The following is a 22,862-nucleotide window of genomic DNA, read 5'->3' as shown; positions in this document are numbered from 1 at the left end:
TAGAATATAAATGCAAATAAGGAACATTTCAATCATGTATTTCTGTAGCATACTGACTACCTTTTGCAGATACGTGATAAATTCTTAAAGGATTATTCCAACTTTCCTTGAGAAACATCCCCCCCCCCCTCCCCTACCCACACACACACAAAGTTAGGCCTGATTTCAGTTGACCATACACAGAGATCAATGTCACCCCCTACTCAAGTCACTTTCGACAGCTTATATTTAAGGCCAAACCCCAATCTTCTTTATGTGAACATTATGTCAGTATAGAGGGCACTCAGATGGCGTTTGCCGAGAGCGCAGAAGATGGGGGTGTCAGATGGGGGTGACAGAAGAGAGATCCCCTCTGTTAAGTGTTATAAAACAGTTATTACAATTTGCCACCCAAAGGGAGGAATTATCCTTTGAACTTTCTCAACTTCTACATACAGATTATAAAGTATCACATCAATTACATTTATAAGTGTATAATATCGATGACCTGTGCTTCCATGATAGTGACTTACCTGTAACCGTAGGTCCGTCTGGGGTGACCGCCAAAGTTCATATTCGGGAGCAAGCCGCGGCTGGCAGGATACCTGGACCAGTAAAAAGAAAGGGGCTTCCTTCCTTTAAGCTGCCAAATCTCTCAGCCAAGGACAAAGGTAAAAGCTGCCGATAATATATCCGCAAAATGTGGGCCTGATTCAGAGATGTGCGCCAATGCTGCCGCTACTGCGTCTGTGTAAGCGGCTTCTGTGCGAAGATATGCGAATGTCGCAGGCGCAGAGTAATGTAATGAGGCGCCCACCGCCGGCTTTGAACATCCATGCATCTGCGTACAAAGACGCAGCATCGGATGCGGATCCTTCAATTAACGGTTTTATACATAATCCTGTGGTCGCGCAGAATGGCCGCGGGAATCATGACACCGGATACATGTTTCTTTCGTGCAGGGTTGCAGATGCAGAGTGGGACATGCCCCCCAAAATGGCTGTGACATGTTCTATGCTGCCACTCTCCAAATACTTCTTCACGCTGCCCATAAATTGTTGCTGCGGGGAACTACAGTAATGTACCTGGACCCAGACGCATGCACGGATTGCCGATGATCGATTTACTGCAAAAACATCGGCATAGGGAACAGCGCTGAATCAGGACCTGTAACCATAGCGAGAGAATGGCAATCAGTAATAACTTATATAAGACAGCTAACTTTGGGGACATTCTGTGTCTGTTATTCCATTGACTTAGAAAAGATCAATTCAATATTTGTTGTATCATTATGTGTGTAGCCCATATCTTAGGCCCTGATTCAGAGCCGCTCGTAAGCGGCCGCTCGTTCGTTCTGACCGATGTTCGCACATCTGCGCATGCGTACGGATTTTAATACACATGCGCGAACCAGTCAGTGCGGCCGAAAATCGTTTGTTCGCTATATAGCGAATGCCTGCTATTTTGAGTGACAGGAGGAGGCGTATGTGGGTGGTAACAGGGGAAGGTGCTTGAAAACGGGGGTGTGGAATTTGAACGCAGGCGTGCTTAAAGGTCAAAACGGGCGTTTTAAGGGAGTGCATAATTAATACAGCAGCGTCATTGACCACGTCACTTGTTTTTTTTTTACTCAGAACTGCTCGCAAAATAGCGGTTGAAAAAACCAGCCACAAGAATAGCGAGCAGTTCATACGCTGTTCGATGTACTCGATTAATCTAATAAATAGCGGACATGACGTATGCTGCGAGCGGCAAGGGGGCGTATTTTTCAAAATTACAACCACAAGTTTTGCTCGCTCGTTCAGACTTAGAGGCGTCAACAGACCGCAATTAGCGAACGGTTCATTTGAATAGCCACCCCTTGTTTTAGAACGAACGACCGCAAATAGAGAGTGGCTCTGAATGAGGTCCTTAGTTTGAACGATGACCAGGTGCAGCTCAGTGAGGACTTACCAATAGAGCAGCAGCAGAATTAAGCTGGGTACACATTTAACGATGTGTACCCAGCCGGCCTATAATGCGTCAGGACCCGGCGGAGGTCCCGGCATTGGCAAGTGCATACAGACTTGTCGTGAGCAACAGGCTTTGTCGCTGACGATGCGCGGGAGCGCGCATCGTCAGTAACATTGATGGTACGCACTAGACGATTGTGCCGACATGTCGTCCGATCCATACGGATCGGAGGACATATCGGGGTCTATCTACTAAGCAGTGATAAGTGACAGAGTGAAAAGTGATAAGGTGCCAGCCAATCAGCTCCCAACTGTAATTTTTCAAACACAGCCTGTGAGATGCCAGTTGGGAGCTGATTGGCTTGCACTTTATCACTTTCTTATCACTTTTCACTCTGTCTCCTAACACTGCTTAGTTCATAGACCCCATCGTCTAGTGTGTACCGGGAATTAGACATAAGTGTATATGCGCCTTTTTTTAGCTGTATATTTTGCACTTAGTAGAGGGTGGTGGAAGTGCGCACTGATTATGGAGAACAGAGGTAATCCATCCGTACAGGTTTGGTGCAGGAGCACCGCAAGATGTGCAGGATTCTCCAGATGGGCGTATTGTTTTTCCATATACACAGGAGCATCGGGGGCTGATTTCCGACAACTGTGCATGATCAGGGCCCTTTGTATCTATTTCCCTCGGTAAATTGTTACTTTTTATTAGGAGACAGCAGTTTTATGTGCTCACACAAACCAGAAAGCCATTAAAAATAAACTACAGTATTTTTTTGCAATAACATTTTTTGTTACTTACGTTTTCAAAAGCAAATAGAGGTTTATAATCGATATCTAGGTGCAAGCTAGGAATAACATGTTCAGAACTATATATTATTAGGAAACAATATTCAACATTGAGGACCTGAAACCTTGTTCTTTGGATGATGGAAAAGTTCTGATAAAGACAGCAAATCATCACTAATATGTAGGGCTTAAAATATTCAAACTACATTTATTTATTTATTTATTTAGTATTAAGAGTTATTGCCCCCCTATAGACAGACAGCAGGACGGAGGTATCTGCAATTAGTGAATACCTCTGTGTGTACCAGCAGTACCTATGTAATAGTATGAAAGTTCATTTATAACTTCCCCGGCCATATTGTGTATTTGTTCAGGAACTTCTCTACACATATCCAGCACATGGTGCTGTTCCTAGTAAAGTGTCTGTATGGAGTCTGCGTCATTGGAGCCGCCTATGGTAAGTGTCGGTGTTTAACCCCATAATTAACCGCAGATCTCTGTATCGGCAGCTCCAGCGTTTGTGGAGGAGCTGACGGACCAGACCATCGTCGTTGGCCACTTGGTCACACTAACGTGCCGGACTGCCCAGCCTGTGACAGACGTGGAATGGTATAAAGGTACAGCTGTCCTACTGGTCCATGTCATTTCCCGGTCTTTCCCGGTGACAGCAGCGGTCGCTTACCACAACGCCATCTACACGACCTGCACTTCAAGTCGATTTCCAAGCATGGGCATAGACAAGTGCTACGACACAGTGCCACATACAGGCAGACTGTTTCACCCTACTTTGGCACTCCTCAGTGCAGGTTAGGGGTTTTACAGAGCTTGGGTCTGGCTTCCCCAGGCGGCGATTGGTTTGTTTAGGTAAGATGGAACGCTGGAATGAAGTTGGTCACACATGCTGCCATATCAGTAGTACTGTGCGCCCTCTCAGGGAATTCACATAAATGCACCTTCTCCATCTTATCTCAGTGACCTTGTCCTGGAAACTGAGATCACATTCGTACATGTTGGTGGTATAGTAGGCGTAACATACATATATATATATATATATATATATACTCATTCGTCTGCACTGCTCTCAGCATAGTTGAACCCGGAGCCTCCTGACCCCTGCCATGTAACTGGGTATAACAGCATTTTTGGGTTCCTGGTCTCCTCTTAGATAATATTCTTGCTGTATTCCATGGTTTGGCGGCACGGTGCTCAGGCTGTTGCAGGACTACAAGTCTCAGCTTGTCATGTAAGACTTGCAAGCCTTCCGCAGCTGCAGAGCCACAGATCCCCTGCATCACCTTAGAGTCTTGGTCCCAGTATTCGGCAATGACTGCCTCCCTCTCTCTCTCTACAGATGGGGTCGCTATTCACAGTAGTGAGCGGGTCCTCATTTCCTCCACACTGAAGAACTATCATCTTCTCACTATACTGGTGGTCAACGCGCAGGACTTTGGGATCTACGCCTGTGTGGCCACCAACGTCCTGGGCAGCGCCTCTACGTGCTGCATTATAAAGAAAGCTGGTAAGTGGCACACTAGGCATAGTGGGGGCTTTATAGACACAAGTGTACGTCTCATGCATGTGATTCCACACCTGTATTGTCAGTAGGACGCATCTTATGACACATGTAAAGGTTAGATGTGTTGTGCATGGCTCAGACTCATAAGTAACATATAGATACTGTAGGTGTACCCCACTGGAAAGTGCCCAGCTAATGTACATGTCCACTCCTTACCGTACGCCACTTGCACAAGTACACCCGCAATCAGGGGCTGACGTTGAGTCATCCGTGTCTGTGTCTATTGGCGATCGCCCGTCTGCTACATCTGCGCAAGAACTGAGATGCCCACCATCAGTGCCCCATAGGCGCTGAAGTACCAATTGGCTCGTCTCTATGTGAGCTGTTGAGTGACTGTACGCCTCTACTACCAGCGACACGCCCATAAGGCGCTCCATCTCTGTGAATGCACCACACCACCTCCCGGTCACCGCCCAGGAACGCCAACAACACATTTCTGAGACCGTGCGCGTCCCTGCTCCTCAATCGCAGCTCCGATCTGGATGCATGTAACATAGACACATGTGCGGAAGAAACAAATCACCTTCAATGTGTGTACAAGCAGTAACAAGTGTCTGATATCTGTTCCTAAATATATAGGTGTAAGTTATTCTCATACGCAAGGCAAGATCATTTGTGCGAGACGTATAATTATATCACACAAATATACTTCCACCCAGCTGTAAATCTGGCCCATAGACGTCTATGTATCATTGCAGAACAGGAACCAGTGACACAGTAAGGGCTCGTTCATACCAATCCCCTGTTAATGCGATTTTGGACGCTAACTAGCGCCTAAAAATCAATAAATTATTTCTTACCAACATGTTCCCAACACTTTTTGAATTTTGACTGGCCTGTTCCTCCTAAGTATGAATATGCACCAGACCTCTCCCCATCTTATGTGGAAGAGGTCAGCTGGTTACGTCACCTCATTCACTGCGGTGGTCCTGTGTGTATAAACGCCAGCGCTCAGATCTCCAGTTATGGCTGCAGCCGGCGGGTTGAACACAACGTGATAGTGTAGCTGGTGGCTGAACAGGCAGTGGGGTCCTGAGTGTTTTTGTAAAAGAGAGCAGCAAAGGTACCCCCCAACCCCTATGGCAATACTGCAATATGTGTTTTGCTTTATGACAACTAGATAATTAAACGCAATAATAGAATTATAGATCTTACACTGAAACTTTGTAGTTCCCGGTTATCCTTCCTTTCATTCATTACTTTCTGTATGGGCTCCTCCATGTCTGTACAGAGTCCTCCATCCTCTGTGCGGTCACCTCCATTGTCTGTACGGGCTCCTCCATTGTCTGTACAGACTCCTCCATTCTCTGTATTGGCTCCTCCATTGTCTGTACAGACTCCTCCATTCTCTGTATTGGCTCCTCCATGTCTGTACAGACTCCTCCATTCTCTGTATGGGCTCCTCCATGTCTGCACAGACTCCTCCATTCTCTGTACGGGCTCCTCCATTGTCTGTACGGGCTCCTCCATTGTCTGTAAGGGTTCCTCCATTGTCTATACGGGCTCCTCCATTGTCTGTACGGGCTCCTCCATTGTCTGTACGGGCTCCTCCATTGTCTGTACAGGCTCCTCCATTGTCTGTACAGGCTCCTCCATTGCCTATTCAGGCTCCTCCATTGTCTGTACGGGCTCCTCCATTGTCTGTACGGGCTCCTCCATTGTCTGTACGGGCTCCTCCATTGCCTATTCAGGCTCCTCCATTGTCTGTACGGGTTCCTCCATTGTCTGTATGGGCTCCTCCATTGTCTATATGGGCTCCTCCATTGTCTGTATGGGCTCCTCCATTGTCTGTATGGGCTCCTCCATTGTCTGTATGGGCTCCTCCATTGTCTGTACAGACTCCTCCATTCTCTGTACGGGCTCCTCCATTGTCTGTACAGACTCCTCCATTCTCTGTATTGGCTCCTCCATGTCTGTACAGACTCCTCCATTCTCTGTATGGGCTCCTCCATGTCTGCACAGACTCCTCCATTCTCTGTACGGGCTCCTCCATTGTCTGTATGGGCTCCTCCATTGTCTGTACGGGCTCCTCCATTGTCTGTAAGGGTTCCTCCATTGTCTATATGGGCTCCTCCATTGTCTGTACGGGCTCCTCCATTGTCTGTACAGGCTCCTCCATTGTCTGTACAGGGTCCTCCATTGCCTATTCAGGCTCCTCCATTGTCTGTACGGGCTCCTCCATTGTCTGTACGGGCTCCTCCATTGTCTGTACGGGCTCCTCCATTGTCTGTACGGGCTCCTCCATTGTCTGTACAGGCTCCTCCATTGCCTATTCAGGCTCCTCCATTGTCTGTACGGGTTCCTCAATTGTCTGTATGGGCTCCTCCATTGTCTATATGGGCTCCTCCATTGTCTGTATGGGCTCCTCCATTGTCTGACAGTTTCTGGAATATATATACTGTAATAATGTAAAGTTTCTCATTAATCAGAAATCCCATGCTGCCCCACCAGCCCGGATGTCGCTCAGGTGTACAGGGATGGGGCACTTATTGTATGGAAACCTGTGGAATCCAGCACTCCTGTGACCTACTTCCTCCAGTACCGAAAGGAGGGTAAGTATTGTAGTAGAGAGACAAGGTGAGAATTGTAACAGAGAGAGAGTAGAGTGGGGGTTGTAGTATAGAGAAGAAGGTAAGTTTTGTAGTAGAGAGGAGAGGGTGAGTGTTGAGAGAGGAGGGCGGGTGTTGTAGTAGAGAGGGGAGGGTGGGAGTTACAGTAGAGCGAGGAGGGTGGGTGTTGTAGTAGAGAGGGGAGTGTAGGTGACAGTTATAGTGGAGAGAGGAGGGTGAGTGTTATAGTGGAGAGGGGGGTGTAGGTGTAGTAGAGAGGAGGGTGGGTGTGTAGTAGAGAGAGGGTGGGTGTTGTAGTGGAGAGAGGAGTGTAGGTGATGGTTATAGTGGAGAGAGTAGGGTGAGTGTTGTAGTGGAGATGGGAGTGTAGGTGTTGTAGTAGAGAGAAGAGGGTGGGTGTTGTAGTAGAGAGAAGAGGGTGGGTGTTGTAGTGGAGAGGGGAGAGTGAGTGTTATCGTGGAGAGGGGAGTGTAGGTGTTGTATTGGAGAGAGGATGGTGGGTGTTGTAGTAGAGAGAGGGTGGTGTTATAGAGTTATAGATGCCATTCCCTATACTCATTGTCATTAGTGTATGAAGTTGTGATTCCACTGGTTCTCCATATCGTTCTCTGTCCCCTCTTCCTCTCTCTCTCTCTCTCTCTTTGTCCCACCATTATGTCCCCCCTCTTTCCCCCCTCTCTATGTCCTCCTCTCTCCTTGCCCCGCCTTTATGTCCCCCCTCTCTCTCTATGTCCCCCTCCTCTCTATCTGTCCCCCACTCTCTCTCTATGTCCCCCTCCTCTCACTCTGTCCCCCATTCTCTCTTGCTGTCCCTTCTCTATCACTCACTCTCTCTGTCCCCCCTTGCTGTCCCCCTCTCTCTATGCCTCCTCCCTCTCTCTCTCTATGTCTCCCTCCTCTCTCTCTCTCTCTCTCCCTCCCCTCTCTCCCTCCCTCCCCTCTCTCTCTCCCTCCCCTCTCTCTCTGTCTCCCTCCCCTCTCTCTCTCTCTCTGTCTCCCTCCCCTCTCTCTCTCTCTCTGTCTCCCACCCCTCTCTCTCTCTCCCCTCTCTCTCTCCCTCCCATCTCTCTCTGTCTCCCTCCCCTCTCTCTCTCTCCCCTTTCTCTCTCTCTCTGTCTCCCTCCCCTCTCTCTCTCTCCCTCCCCTCTCTCTCTCCCTCCCCTCTCTCTCTCCCTCACCTCTCTCTCTCTCTGTCTCCCTCCCCTCTGTCTCTGTCCCTCTCTCTTCCAGCCATAATGCTTCTTATTATATGATATGACCACAAACATTGCCCTTGGAAATAAATTCATTCAGTTACCAGTGGTCAGTGGGGGCAAGTTAAGAGGATCTCAATATAATGAGATATTTTTATAATGAGATTTTTACCTCTTGACGACTTACTTTCCATGTGTCACTGGTGGGAAATGGTGGGACTGTATTTATTTATCACCCCTTCCTCCACTACGCAGAGATCCATCGCTGTACCAGGGGGAAACGCGGTCTCAGACTCTCCTAGGTTTCATTGGTCACTGTTCCCCTTTTCTCCTTAACCCAATCCACTCTGTTCCCCCAGGAGAGGACTGGAGAGCCCTGACGCTGGATATCTCTGATTGCAGCTACTCTACACATAACCTCTCAGAGGGCCACCTCTACTCATTCAGGATTGCCTGTATCAGTAAAGCAGGGATGGGTCCATACAGTAACCCCTCTGTAGGTGTGAGGATCGGAAGGAGAAGCAGCCCAGGTGAGTCTTCCAGGAGGATCGATCAATCAATCAATCAATCTATCTATCTATCTATCTATCTATCTATCTATCTATCTATCTATCTATCTGTCGCTGTCTGATAATTATCTATTTATTGCATATTAATCTATGATCTATTTATAGATTTGTCTCATCTCTGTGCCTAACTGCAGAGCAGTTGCCACAGGGGAATAGTTCTACATTTAAAAAATAACTTGATGGCATTTTCTTCCCTTACATTTTCCCAGCAAATGTGCATTTATCCGGACTGCCGAAGGCCAGGGAGAGAGAGGAGCCTTCAGAGCGACATCTGACCAGTGAGTTACAGACGGAGGGGAAGAGGTGAGATGTCAGTTATGTCTGTCTCAGCACTGCCGACTGTATTTAAGGGATATACCCCACATGTGCGGACCGGACGTGAGTTACTATAAAGGTTACACAAGTAATCACATGCATTCATTTTAACTACCACGGTCTACTAATATTAAGTTTACTCACAAATGCACACACTCGGTACATTCCATATCCGGCAGTAAATACGATAACCATTTTCTTTTCTGGATGTTAATACATTTGTTAGAGCATAAGGACACAACTTATTGATTTTAAGATTTAAAATATTTAAAAAAACAAAACAAAACAGAACAGTGGTGGTTACAATAATGACGCTTCAATATGACTTACAATACATTGATAAAATTCAGTTTAAACTAAAAAGGAGAAAACTTACAGAACATTGGGCCTGATTTAGAGCCGGACGCAATTAGCGCTCACTCGTCCCGAAAATAGGGGTGGCTATTCAAATGAACCGTTCGCTGTTTGCGGTCTGTTTCTCGCCTCTTGGTCTGAACGAGCGAACAAAACTTGCGGTCGTTTTTTGGGAAACCACGCCCCCTGGCCACTCGCATCCTACGTCATGTCCGCTATTTATTAGATTAATCGAGTACATCGAACAGGGTATGAACTGCTCGCTATTCTTGGGGTTGGTTTTTGCTACCACAATCTTGCGAGCAGTTCTGGCTTAAAAATAACCCAGTGACGTGGTCAATGACGCTGCTGTTTTAAATATGCACACCCATAAAACGCCCGTTTTGCCCTTTAAGCACGCCTGCGTTCAGATCTCCACTCCCCGTTTTCAAGCACCTTCCCCTGTTACCACCCACATGTCACTCAAATTATCAGGCATTCGCTATTTTGCGAGCACATGAATTTTGGCCGCACTGACTGGTTCGCGCATGCGTATAACGATCCGTACGCATGCGCAGTTGGGCAAACATCGCTCGGAGCGAACGAGCGGCCGCTTACGAGCGGCTCTGAATCAGGCCCATTGACCGCTTAGGATTGTAACTCCTCATGGCTGGGGGAACAGCCAAAAATAGGCACAATCTGTCAATTACCATTGATCCCCAAAGATCTGATAATTATTGACACATGCAGTGTCCCTATATCACAGGGACACTAGAAGGTGACTAATTATTCCGAGCATAAAAAAAGCTTTTATTCAATATATAATGAGGGGTTCACGTCACCGATAAAATTGTTACATATACAGTTCTAATCATTGAATCTGGTTGTTTTGTCTCCAATTAGTAATAAAGAATAAATAAACAATGTATATGTATGTAGAAGACAGTAGATACTATAAGGTCAGCCGAAGGTGGAAAAATCCTCTAACAATCCATTCTATTGCAGGGAAACTAATTAAAATGAATTAATTGTAATGTGAGTATAATTGTAGTTTTTTTTAACATGTTTATTTGTGAATGTCGTAAACAGCTACTTTATGATATGCGGTAACGTGCATTTACAATTGCTGGTACTTAGTAATAGAATTTCGTCCTGTGTCCCATAGGCTTTGGCATACATTATGAGAGTTTGGTTTTACATTCGCGTTTCAGGGGCCGATTCAGCACTGTCAGATTGTGCACGGAAAAATCGACTGGCCGTGCGCTGGCGGCCAAGATCATCCCGTACGCGGAGGAGAGGAAGGAGACCACGCTGCTGGAATATCACATCCTGAAGAAGCTCCATCACACCAACCTGGTGCAGTTACACACGGCGTGCCTGAGTCCGCAGCACCTGGTCCTGGTTCTGGAGCTGTGCGAGGGGCAGGAGCTGCTGCGTTGCCTGTCCTCGGGGTACCAGTATAATCTGCACAGCCGTACAGGGGAGAGTTTATAATATACAGGGCACATCATTGGCAGGATGGGGGTGTCTTGTTTGCAGGTTCCTAATAGTGAGAATAATCAGGACAATGTACTGCAGATCTCCTAATAATCTGTAATTATGCTGCTTAAGCACATAAGAACTACCTTCAGAAATACATATATATATATATATATATGTATATAAGGCGATTTCAATTCTATTAATATTTACATTAGTAACTATATGGTAAGATATTGGGTCTCATTCAGGCGGGTTGATGTTTGGCTGTGGGTACGCGCAGTGGCCGCACTGCGTGAGCTCAAGCCCCGGAGCGAGATAGAAATTCTCTCGCTCCGTGGCTCACAGCAAAGGGGGCGGCTGTCGATGTTGATCGACAGCTCGACCTGTTTTGTAGGTGTGGCGGGGGGGGGGGGGGGTGGCTTCACAAACGGAGGCATTTGTGGGCAGCCCCACTGACATCACCATGTCAGTGGGAGAGCTTCCGGCTATTAGAGCCAAAAGCTCTCTAGGGCTTGCGGCAGACGAGACCCTACCACAAGGGTCTCGTCGCAAGCCCCGATGGTCGCGATGGTCTTGACCAGGTAATTACTAGTGTTACGCTGCACCTACACCATGTACAGTAGTACGGGTCTGTATAAGGGAGGTGTCACACATTACTAGTGTTATACTACACCTATACCATGTACAGTAGTACGGGTCTGTATAAGGGAGGTGTCACACATTTCTAGTGTTACACTGCGCCTATACCATGTACAGTAGTATGGGTCTTTGTAAGGCAGGTGTCACACATTACTAGTGTTACACTGCACCTATACCATGTACAGTAGTACAGGTCTGTGTAAAGCAGGTGTCACACATTACTAGTGTTATACTACACCTATACCATGTACAGTAGTACGGGTCTGTGTAAGGGAGGTGTCACACATTTCTAGTGTTACACTGCGCCTATACCATGTACAGTAGTACGGGTCTGTGTAAGGGAGGTGTCACACATTACTAGTGTTATACTGCACCTATACCATGTACAGTAGTACGGGTCTGTGTAAGGGAGGTGTCACACATTACTAGTGTTACACTGCACCTATACCATGTACAGTAGTACAGGTCTGTGTAAAGCAGGTGTCACACATTACTAGTGTTATACTGCACCTATACCGTGTACAGTAGTACGGGTCTGTGTAAGGGAGGTGACGTATATTACTAGTGTTATACTGCACCTATACCATGTACAGTAGTACGGGTCTGTGTAAGGGAGGTGTCACACTTTACTAGTGTTATACTGCACCCATACCATGTACAGTAGTACGGGTCTGTGTAAGGGAGGTGTCACACATTACTAGTGTTATACTGCACCTACACCGGGTACAGTAGAACGGGTCTGTGTAAGGGAGGTGTCACACATTACTAGTGTTATACTGCACCTACACCATGTACAGTAGTACGGGTCTGTGTATGGGAGGTGTCACACATTACTAGTGTTATACTGCACCTACACCATGTACAGTAGTACGGGGACTGTGTAAGGGAGGTGTCACACATTACTAGTGCTATACTGCACCTATACCATGTACAGTAGTACGGGTCTGTGTAAGGCAGGTGTCAGACATTACTAGTGTTATACTGCACCTATACCATGTACAGTAGTACGGGTCTGTGTAAAGCAGGTGTCACACATTACTAGTGTTATACTGCACCTACACCGGGTACAGTAGTACGGGTCTGTGTAAGGGAGGTGTCACACATTACTAGTGTTATACTGCACCTACACCATGTACAGTAGTACGGGTCTGTGTAAGGGAGGTGTCACACATTACTAGTGTTATACTGCACCTATACCGTGTACAGTAGTACGGGTCTGTGTAAGGGAGGTGACGTATATTACTAGTGTTATACTGCACCTATACCATGTACAGTAGTACGGGTCTGTGTAAGGGAGGTGTCACACATTACTAGTGTTATACTGCACCCATACCATGTACAGTAGTACAGGTCTGTGTAAAGCAGGTGTCACACATTACTAGTGTTATACTGCACCTACACCATGTACAGTAGAACGGGTCTGTGTAAGGGAGGTGTCACACATTACTAGTGTTATACTGCACCTACACCATGTACAGTAGAACGGGTCTGTGTAAGGGAGGTGACGTATATTACTAGTGTTATACTGCACCTATACCGTGTACAGTAGTACGGGTCTGTGTAAGGGAGGTGACGTATATTACTAGTGTTATACTGCACCTATACCATGTACAGTAGTACGGGTCTGTGTAAGGGAGGTGTCACACATTACTAGTGTTATACTGCACCCATACCATGTACAGTAGTACAGGTCTGTGTAAAGCAGGTGTCACACATTACTAGTGTTATACTGCACCCATACCATGTACAGTAGAACGGGTCTGTGTAAGGGAGGTGTCACACATTACTAGTGTTATACTGCACCTACACCATGTACAGTAGTACGGGTCTGTGTATGGGAGGTGTCACACATTACTAGTGTTATACTGCACCTATACCATGTACAGTAGTACGGGTCTGTGTAAGGGAGGTGTCACACATTACTAGTGTTATACTGCACCCATACCATGTACAGTAGTACGGGTCTGTGTAAGGGAGGTGTCACACATTACTAGTGTTATACTGCACCTATACCGTGTACAGTAGTACGGGTCTGTGTAAGGGAGGTGACGTATATTACTAGTGTTATACTGCACCTATACCATGTACAGTAGTACGGGTCTGTGTAAGGGAGGTGTCACACATTACTAGTGTTATACTGCACCCATACCATGTACAGTAGAACGGGTCTGTGTAAGGGAGGTGTCACACATTACTAGTGTTATACTGCACCTACACCATGTACAGTAGAACGGGTCTGTGTAAGGGAGGTGACGTATATTACTAGTGTTATACTGCACCTATACCGTGTACAGTAGTACGGGTCTGTGTAAGGGAGGTGACGTATATTACTAGTGTTATACTGCACCTATACCATGTACAGTAGTACGGGTCTGTGTAAGGGAGGTGTCACACATTACTAGTGTTATACTGCACCCATACCATGTACAGTAGTACAGGTCTGTGTAAAGCAGGTGTCACACATTACTAGTGTTATACTGCACCCATACCATGTACAGTAGAACGGGTCTGTGTATGGGAGGTGTCACACATTACTAGTGCTATACTGCACCTATACCATGTACAGTAGTACGGGTCTGTGTAAGGCAGGTGTCACACATTACTAGTGTTATACTGCACCTATACCATGTACAGTAGTACGGGTCTGTGTAAAGCAGGTGTCACACATTACTAGTGTTATACTGCACCTACACCGGGTACAGTAGTACGGGTCTGTGTAAGGGAGGTGTCACACATTACTAGTGCTATACTGCACCTATACCATGTACAGTAGTACGGGTCTGTGTAAGGGAGGTGTCACACATTACTAGTGTTACACTGCACCTACACCATGTACAGTAGTACGGGTCTGTGTAAGGGAGGTGTCACACATTACTAGTGTTACACTGCACCTACACCATGTACAGTAGTACGGGTCTGTGTAAGGGAGGTGTCACACATTACTAGTGTTATACTGCACCTATACCATGTACAGTAGTACGGGTCTGTGTAAGGGAGGTGTCACACATTACTAGTGTTATACTGCACCTATACCATGTACAGTAGTACGGGTCTGTGTAAAGCAGGTGTCACACATTACTAGTGTTATACTGCACCTACACCGGGTACAGTAGTACGGGTCTGTGTAAGGGAGGTGTCACACATTACTAGTGCTATACTGCACCTATACCATGTACAGTAGTACGGGTCTGTGTAAGGGAGGTGTCACACATTACTAGTGTTACACTGCACCTACACCATGTACAGTAGTACGGGTCTGTGTAAGGGAGGTGTCACACATTACTAGTGTTACACTGCACCTACACCATGTACAGTAGTACGGGTCTGTGTAAAGCAGGTGTCACACATTACTAGTGTTATACTGCACCTACACCGGGTACAGTAGTACGGGTCTGTGTAAGGGAGGTGTCACACATTACTAGTGCTATACTGCACCTATACCATGTACAGTAGTACGGGTCTGTGTAAGGGAGGTGTCACACATTACTAGTGTTACACTGCACCTACACCATGTACAGTAGTACGGGTCTGTGTAAGGGAGGTGTCACACATTACTAGTGTTACACTGCACCTACACCATGTACAGTAGTACGGGTCTGTGTAAGGGAGGTGTCACACATTACTAGTGTTACACTGCACCTACACCATGTACAGTAGTACGGGTCTGTGTAAGGGAGGTGTCACACATTACTAGTGTTATACTGCACCTATACCATGTACAGTAGTACGGGTCTGTGTAAGGCAGGTGTCACACATTACTAGTGTTACACTGCACCTACACCATGTACAGTAGTACGGGTCTGTGTAAGGGAGGTGTCACACATTACTAGTGTTATACTACACCTATACCATGTACAGTAGTACAGGTCTGTGTAAGGGAGGTGTCACACATTACTAGTGTTATACTGCACCTATACCATGTACAGTAGTACGGGTCTGTGTAAGGGAGGTGACGTATATTACTAGTGTTATACTGCACCTACACCATGTACAGTAGTACGGGTCTGTGTAAGGGAGGTGTCACACATTACTAGTGTTATACTGCACCTATACCATGTACAGTAGTACGGGTCTGTGTAAGGGAGGTGTCACACATTACTAGTGTTATACTGCACCTATACCATGTACAGTAGTACGGGTCTGTGTAAGGGAGGTATCACACATTACTAGTGTTATACTGCACCTATACCATGTACAGTAGTACGGGTCTGTGTAAGGGAGGTGTCACACATTACTAGTGTTATACTGCACCTACACCGCGTACAGTAGTACGGGTCTGTGTAAGGGAGGTGACGTATATTACTAGTGTTATACTGCACCTACACCATGTACAGTAGTACGGGTCTGTGTAAGGGAGGTGACGTATATTACTAGTGTTATACTGCACCTATACCGTGTACAATGTTCCTGTGTCTCTCCAGGTTGTGTTACTTGGAGCAGGAGGTGAGAGACTACCTGTGGCAGATCCTCAGCGCCGTCGAGTTCCTCCACGACAAACAGATCTTGCACCTGGACCTGAGGTCGGAGAACACCATCGTCACAGAGCACAAGCTGGTGAAAATCCTGGACTTTGGCGACGCGCAGTTCTACGCTCCGGATAAGGTGATCACCCCCCAGAGATACATGGATTACTTTGAAACGATGGGTAGGTTGAGGAGCCTCCGGTTCGGATCACATGGATGGCGCTGCCGGCCCGGTCATACACTTCTCACTCTCTCTCTCTCTCTTTCAGCCCCAGAGCTGGTAGAAGGCCAGGGAGCGGTTCCAGCCACAGATATATGGGCAGTAGGGATCACAGCCTTTATTATGTGAGCATTGCCCTGGTATATATGTGTTGGTATAAGAACGCTGCCATTTATCCGTACTGCACAGGTGCTGCCTCTGCTGCCATTTACCAGATCAGGGATCGGACTCATCCGGCGATGCAAATAGGTCCTAATAAGAGCGTCAGAAGAATAGCCCGCACCTACTGCGTATAACACATCACATGCAGATAATCCTCATCATTACTAATGCCGTCCTTCCTGCCATAAATCAGCGACCTATCGGATTGCACAGTAATACATTGTGTGCCCCATACGCTTAGCACCTATACTTTTATATGGCGCGAGATGCCTGGCGCGAATGATACGCTCTGAGAAGAGTAGCGCACTGTATTTTGTCATAAATGTTGCGTCTAAGTGGCATCACAGGCGCAGAGGAACGCCGCTCACAGTGCACTACAGACGCCGGGCTGCGGCTACAACCGCACAGGGATTAGTTTTACACACGTACAAAGTCGCAGATGAACTTGGCGTGGGAAAAAAGCCAAAACCGCTTGCATCGGAGCCCCTCAGACTCATTCACACACAGACCAGTGTAAGCCAGCAATGTAGTTTTATCACTTAAGGTGCGTACACACGTAACGATTTTTTGAACGATTTAACTAGAACGACGTCGTTATCGTTCAATGGTTGAAAAAATCGTTCAGTTTCTGAGTTATAACGTTGAACGATTATCGTTCATGCACGTTCCCGTTTGTAGTTCATTCTGACTGATCAACTGAACGATTTTCTTTAAGGGAAGTTACAAAAATCGTTCATTACACTTTAAAAAATAATAACAGATAATCGTTCAGAAAATCGTTGGTCAGAAAATCGTTGGTCAGAAAATCGTTGTGTGTTTGTGCAGCTTTACAGTTGTATTATTTATGTGAATAAGACGCACATTTTGAGTGAGAAAGACATTAGGCACAGCCGAGACGCCCAGAACACATCTGTACTTTACCAGCTTAATTACCACACTCTAGCTAAAGCCATAAACTACCAGCCTCCTTGTCTTCCAGCTTCCATCTCATACCGAGCTTTGGTGGGTTACGTTAGAGACGTTGTACACCATTAGAGGGGGCATTCCCTTTGTGCTCTCGGTGGTACTTCTCCATCTGAAACAACCGGGGTAAGGAAGTTCTTCGGTAATGAGTCCAGTCTGGTCCCTACTGACCCTGCAGCTCCTCCAAATTGCTGTGTGCTCTGCTATGGTCTGTTCATCTTACTAAAGGACCAGTATATCGCTAATTCCCAATTCATCTACAGCGATATTATCCTACCGGCTCATTCAGCAGCTCCGGATACTGGGGGAGGTGTACTACGCGTTGCGGTCAATTCATGAAAACTTGGAGAGAGATAAAATTGTGAAAGCCTGTAACATGACAGTTAGGAGCTGAGTGGCTGGTAGTTTCTCTCTCTCCATCGTACCACTCTCCAAGGATTAGGGCATCTGCCCCACTGTGAGAGATAAGGTGGAGAGAGATAAAGTGGTCTATGTACTAAGCTTTGGACAGAGATAAAGGACCTCATTCAGAGGCGGTCGTTAGTTGCAAGCGGTCGCTCTAAATCAGGGCGGCCGCTTGCATCCTGAAAGGCCGCCTCCTTGTCGGTCGCTAAGCTGTGGGTTACCACCCACAACTTAACGACCGTCCAGGTTGATGGTCGCGCTGGTGAACACCATCGGGGCTTACGACCAGACCCTAAGGTTGGGTCTGGGCACTCGTAGGTGGGGAGTTTCCTGCTCTTTTAGGCGGTGCGTGCGTAACAAGCTACAGCGGGGTACACGGGTGGCGGTGTGTGTAACAAGCTACAGAGGTGTACGCGGGAGGCGGTGTGTGTGTAACAAGCTACAGAGTACACGGGAGGCGGTCTGTGTAACAAGCTACACAGGTGTACACGGGAGGCGGTGTGTGCCTAACAAGCTACAGAGGGGTACACGGGAGGCGGTCTGTGTAACAAGCTACAGAGGGATACACGGGAAGCGGTGTGTGCGTAACAAGCTACAGAGGGATACACGGGAGGCGGTGTGCATAACAAGCTACAGAGGGGTACACGGGAGGCGGTGTGTGTAACAAGCTACAGAGGGGTACACGGGAGGCGGTCTGTGTGTAAAAAGCTACAGAGGGGTACAAGGGAGGCGGTGTGCGTAACAAGCTACAGAGGGGTACAAGGGAGGCGGAGAATGTAACAAGTTACAGAGGGGTACACGGGAGGCGGTGCGCGTAACAAGCTACAGAGGGGTACACGGGAGGCGGTGTGTGCGTAACAAGCTACAGAGGGGTACACGGGAGGCGGTGTGTGCGTAACAAGCTACAGAGGGGTACACGGGAGGCGGTGTGCGTAACAAGCTACAGAGGGATACACGGGAGGCGGTGTGCGTAACAAGCTACAGAGGGGTACATGGGAGGCGGTGTGTGTAACAAGCTACAGCGGGGTACACGGGAGGCGGTGTGCGTAACAAGCTACAGAGGGATACACGGGAGGCGGTGTGTGCGTAACAAGCTACAGAAGGGTACACGGGAGGCGGTGTGTGCGTAACAAGCTACAGAGGGATACACGGGAGGCGGTGTGTGCGTAACAAGCTACAGAGGGGTACACGGGAGGCGGTGTGTGTGTAACAAGCTACAGAGGGGTACACGGGAGGCGGTGTGCGCGTAACAAGCTACAGAGGGGTACACGGGAGGCGGTGTGTGTAACAAGCTACAGCGGGGTACACGGGAGGCGGTGTGTGTAACAAGCTACAGCGGGGTACACGGGAGGCGGTGTGCGTAACAAGCTACAGAGGGGTACACGGGAGGCGGTGTGCGTAACAAGCTACAGAGGGGTACACGGGAGGCGGTGTAACAAGCTACAGAGGGGTACACGGGAGGCGGTGTGCGTAACAAGCTACAGAGGGGTACATGGGAGGCCGTGTGTGTAACAAGCTACAGCGTGGTACACGGGAGGCGGTGTGCGTAACAAGCTACAGAGGGATACACGGGAGGCGGTGTGTGTGTAACAAGCTACAGAGGGGTACACGGGAGGCGGTGTGCGTAACAAGCTACAGAGGGGTACACGGGAGGCGGTGTGTGTAACAAGCTACAGAGGGGTACACGGGAGGCGGTGTGTGTAACAAGCTACAGAGGGGTACATGGGAGGCGGTGTGCGTAACAAGCTACAGAGGGATACACGGGAGGCGGTGTGTGCGTAACAAGCTACAGAGGGGTACACGGGAGGCAGTGTGCGTAACAAGCTACAGAGGGGTACACGGGAGGCGGTGTGTGTAACAAGCTACAGAGGGGTACATGGGAGGCGGTGTGCGTAACAAGCTACAGAGGGGTACATGGGAGGCGGTGTGCGTAACAAGCTACAGAGGGGTACACGGGAGGCGGTGTGTGTAACAAGCTACAGAGGGGTACACGGGAGGCGGAGAACGTAACAAGTTACAGAGGGGTACACGGGAGGCGGTGCGCGTAACAAGCTACAGAGGGGTACACGGGAGGCGATATAAGCTTTGGCTGTGCAGAGTAACCACCTATCTGGCTACGAGTGATTACAGTGACTGCTATTACTTCCACAATCTCCCCCTGCTCTTCATCCCTGTTATTCCATTATCCAGGCTAAGTGGCGACTACCCATTCAGCTCTGACTCGGGGACGGAGCTGGAGAAAGGGATGAAGAAAGGCCTGATCAGATTCAGCCGCTGCTACGCGGGACTGTCCGGCGGAGCTGTGCGTTTCCTGCAGAGCACACTGTGGGCAAATCCCTGGTATGTCAACTATCCCCCCCCCCCCCCCCCCCCACTTATTACTTTCCTTATATACAACGTATCAGTCTCCTGTATGATTTGCACCTAGATGGAGCTAGAATAGCCCAATTGAGAATGATGGCCGGCTCCCAATATTTGTACAAATAAGTCACTAACGGGGGTAATAGGGCGCTGAAGCCGCCTGCTAGAAATTGTTCCTGGACATTGACAGCATTTGTTCCTTTTCTCTCTGTAGTTATTATTATCAGCATTTATAATACATATTTTAAGTCTATAAACGTTTTCCCTCGTTCACCGTATGACCCCGTTATACATCCTCTTTGTCAGCTGTTGTAATGATTATATACAGAGTAACATGGCTTCTCCGTGTGGTGCTCATTCCAGGGGCCGGCCCTCCGCGTCAGACTGTCTGAAGATGCCCTGGCTCCAGGAAGCTGGACTGGCCGCGTTACAGGAGCCACCGGTCTCCTTTCCCAGCGAGAGACTGAGGGATTTCCTGCGCCAGAGGAGCAAGCGGGGGACAGCGGCACAGTCAGCACCAAGTCCTCCGGTTCACTTATCTCACTCCTGATAGGTCCTCCAACACTTCTCCATAGATTTGTATTTCCCTAATTAGAGCACATTTCCTACTACAGGGCGCAGGGCGATGCATTCATTCTCTATAGTCCAGTGACCTCAATTATCACAAAGCCAGAGACCTTATCATATTCTGTGACATCACTCCCAGAGACCTTACCACGGTCAGTGACATCACTTATCACACGGCCAGAGACCTTATCATACTCTGTGACATCACTCATGACACTCCCAGAGACCTTACCACGGTCAGTGACATCACTTATCACACAGCCAGAGACCTTATCATACTCTGTGACATCACTCATGACACTCCCAGAGACCTTACCACGATCAGTGACATCACTACACCCAGAGCACTTACCACGATCAGTGACATCACTTATGACACACCCAGAGACCTTACCACAATTGGTGACATCACTTATGACACACCCAGAGACCTTACCACAATCGGTGACATCACTTATGACACACCCAGAGACTTTACCACAATCGGTGACATCACTTATGACACACCCAGAGACCTTACCACAATCGGTGACATCACTTATGACACACCCAGAGACCTTACCACAATCGGTGACATCACTTATGACACACCCAGAGACCTTACCACAATCGGTGACATCACTTATGACACACCCAGAGACCTTACCACAATCGGTGACATCACTTATGACACACCCAGAGACCTTACCACAATCGGTGACATCAATTATGACACACCCCACCCAGAGACCTTACCACAATCGGTGACATCACTTATGACACACCCAGAGACCTTACCACAATCGGTGACATCACACATGACACAACCAGAGACCATACCTCATTCTGTGACCTCATCCATGGCGCATCCATCAGTAGGCCTCACACAGTACAGATTTCCCCTACAGCGGATACATTCACATTACATACTGTAAGTGGTAGAGAAGCGCAACGGACCGTGGTTTTCCTGCACCATGAAACGGACGGCCATCTTTTCCTCTCCTACCTGCCAGGCGTAAGTCCTACCCATAAGTCCCCAGGAATTACATTAGATTACTCAGGTGTCATTAGTACAATATTTGTGGTGTTTTTTAGTCTTGTCGCACAGATACTTTCTAGAGCCACAGGATAGTGATTGCCGATCCGGACCGATTTATCGCTGAATCTAGAAGATAAATAAGGGCGATAGAATATAACAGAATATAACAGGCAGTGCGCAGCTTTCACAGCGTGATTTGCTCAGTTTATATAGAATGAGACGAGCAGAATTTTTTTTAATGAAAAACGAAGATCTCCCGAGACGCGGGGGGGGGGGGGGGGGGGGGGGGTTCTGCAACCTATGACAGATGAGAATACTGCTGCGGCATCTCAGACGAGGAGACCCAGTGATCGCGGTCACAATACCGCTTATAGAGACTTTCCAAGTGTTAAGAGTTTTGCATTTCAGAACTTTCGGATATTAATAACGCTGTAATGTTTTAGCGCGTGGAATGAGGAAAAAGTTTTTCTAATATACCAGAACTTGATTTGAAAAAAAAATAAAATTTTAGATGCCGAATACATATTTTATTTAGCCTAGGTTACTAATATCAGCTATTACACAGGATTATAGAGACGTATGACATTACAACTACCGATATATTTACTATTCATGATACTCATTATTATACCCACAGATACGGTGTTTACTCATCGTCGCAGCGTACTTCACACTTATGACGTGCGCCTCACTTTCTTACGGCATATTAGAGTTAAGGGAACATATTTTTAATTCCACTGAGATTGTATACTTTGCATGTATTTCTAAATTTACTGTTGTCTGATTTTGTCTGTTTGATATTTCAATAAAAATTATTTGAGAAATGTTTTGGTGCAATTTCTTCAGATGCCGGGAAAAATACGGTTACATTGGTGGCACCGAGAGTCTTTCATGACATTCTTTGGTTTGATGGAGCGGAACGCGCACTGGAGGTGGCCATTTTGTAGGCCGGACCAATTTTTAGCCAGTGGTCTTTGAAGGTTTCCAAGTGAAATGTTGGGTTGCATTCTCATGAATGCTGGTCTAGGCCATAAAATGGCTGCCTGTTGTTCTTGTGCAACTAATACATTTTAGTTGAGGGCTGTCCTACAATATAAACGGCAGTAAAGCACTAATAATAATAATAATCCACCTTTGGACCCATGAAAATCAGTTGTTCCCAACTACAGTCCTCAAGAACCCCCACCCTGGATTGCTTCCAGCGGGCGCTGAAAACCCACCTGTTCATAAAAGCATAATAGTCCACCACTTAGCCATGTCACCACGTGGTCTACCGGACCGGTATGAAATACCGCCAGACGCC

The 22,862-nt window shown here is 47.5% G+C and overlaps 1 protein-coding gene across 23 annotated transcripts in view; it reads left to right on the top strand.

Annotated features, from left to right (window-relative positions):
• Positions 1-21,821, top strand: part of OBSCN (obscurin, cytoskeletal calmodulin and titin-interacting RhoGEF) — a 646,947-nt gene extending 625,126 nt beyond the window's left edge. For all 23 annotated transcript variants that reach the window (XM_088467488.1, XM_088467486.1, XM_088467498.1 and 20 more), the window contains 11 exons: positions 525-650; positions 3,233-3,340; positions 4,075-4,242; positions 6,729-6,851; positions 8,422-8,592; positions 8,841-8,934; positions 10,491-10,730; positions 15,822-16,045; positions 16,133-16,208; positions 19,804-19,953; positions 20,338-21,821. In XM_088467488.1, coding sequence (XP_088323614.1) covers positions 525-650; positions 3,233-3,340; positions 4,075-4,242; positions 6,729-6,851; positions 8,422-8,592; positions 8,841-8,934; positions 10,491-10,730; positions 15,822-16,045; positions 16,133-16,208; positions 19,804-19,953; positions 20,338-20,524 — 1,667 coding nt within the window. In that variant the 3' untranslated portion in view covers positions 20,525-21,821. The remainder of the gene's footprint in view (positions 1-524; positions 651-3,232; positions 3,341-4,074; positions 4,243-6,728; positions 6,852-8,421; positions 8,593-8,840; positions 8,935-10,490; positions 10,731-15,821; positions 16,046-16,132; positions 16,209-19,803; positions 19,954-20,337) is intronic.
• Positions 21,822-22,862: the final 1,041 nt, after the last annotated feature.

This window comes from Taudactylus pleione, unplaced genomic scaffold (genome assembly GCF_031769625.1).
Source record: "Taudactylus pleione unplaced genomic scaffold, aTauple2 ptg000071l, whole genome shotgun sequence".
Classification (NCBI taxonomy): Eukaryota; Metazoa; Chordata; class Amphibia; order Anura; family Myobatrachidae; genus Taudactylus; species Taudactylus pleione.
This window is presented reverse-complemented; position numbering and strand designations above follow the sequence as displayed.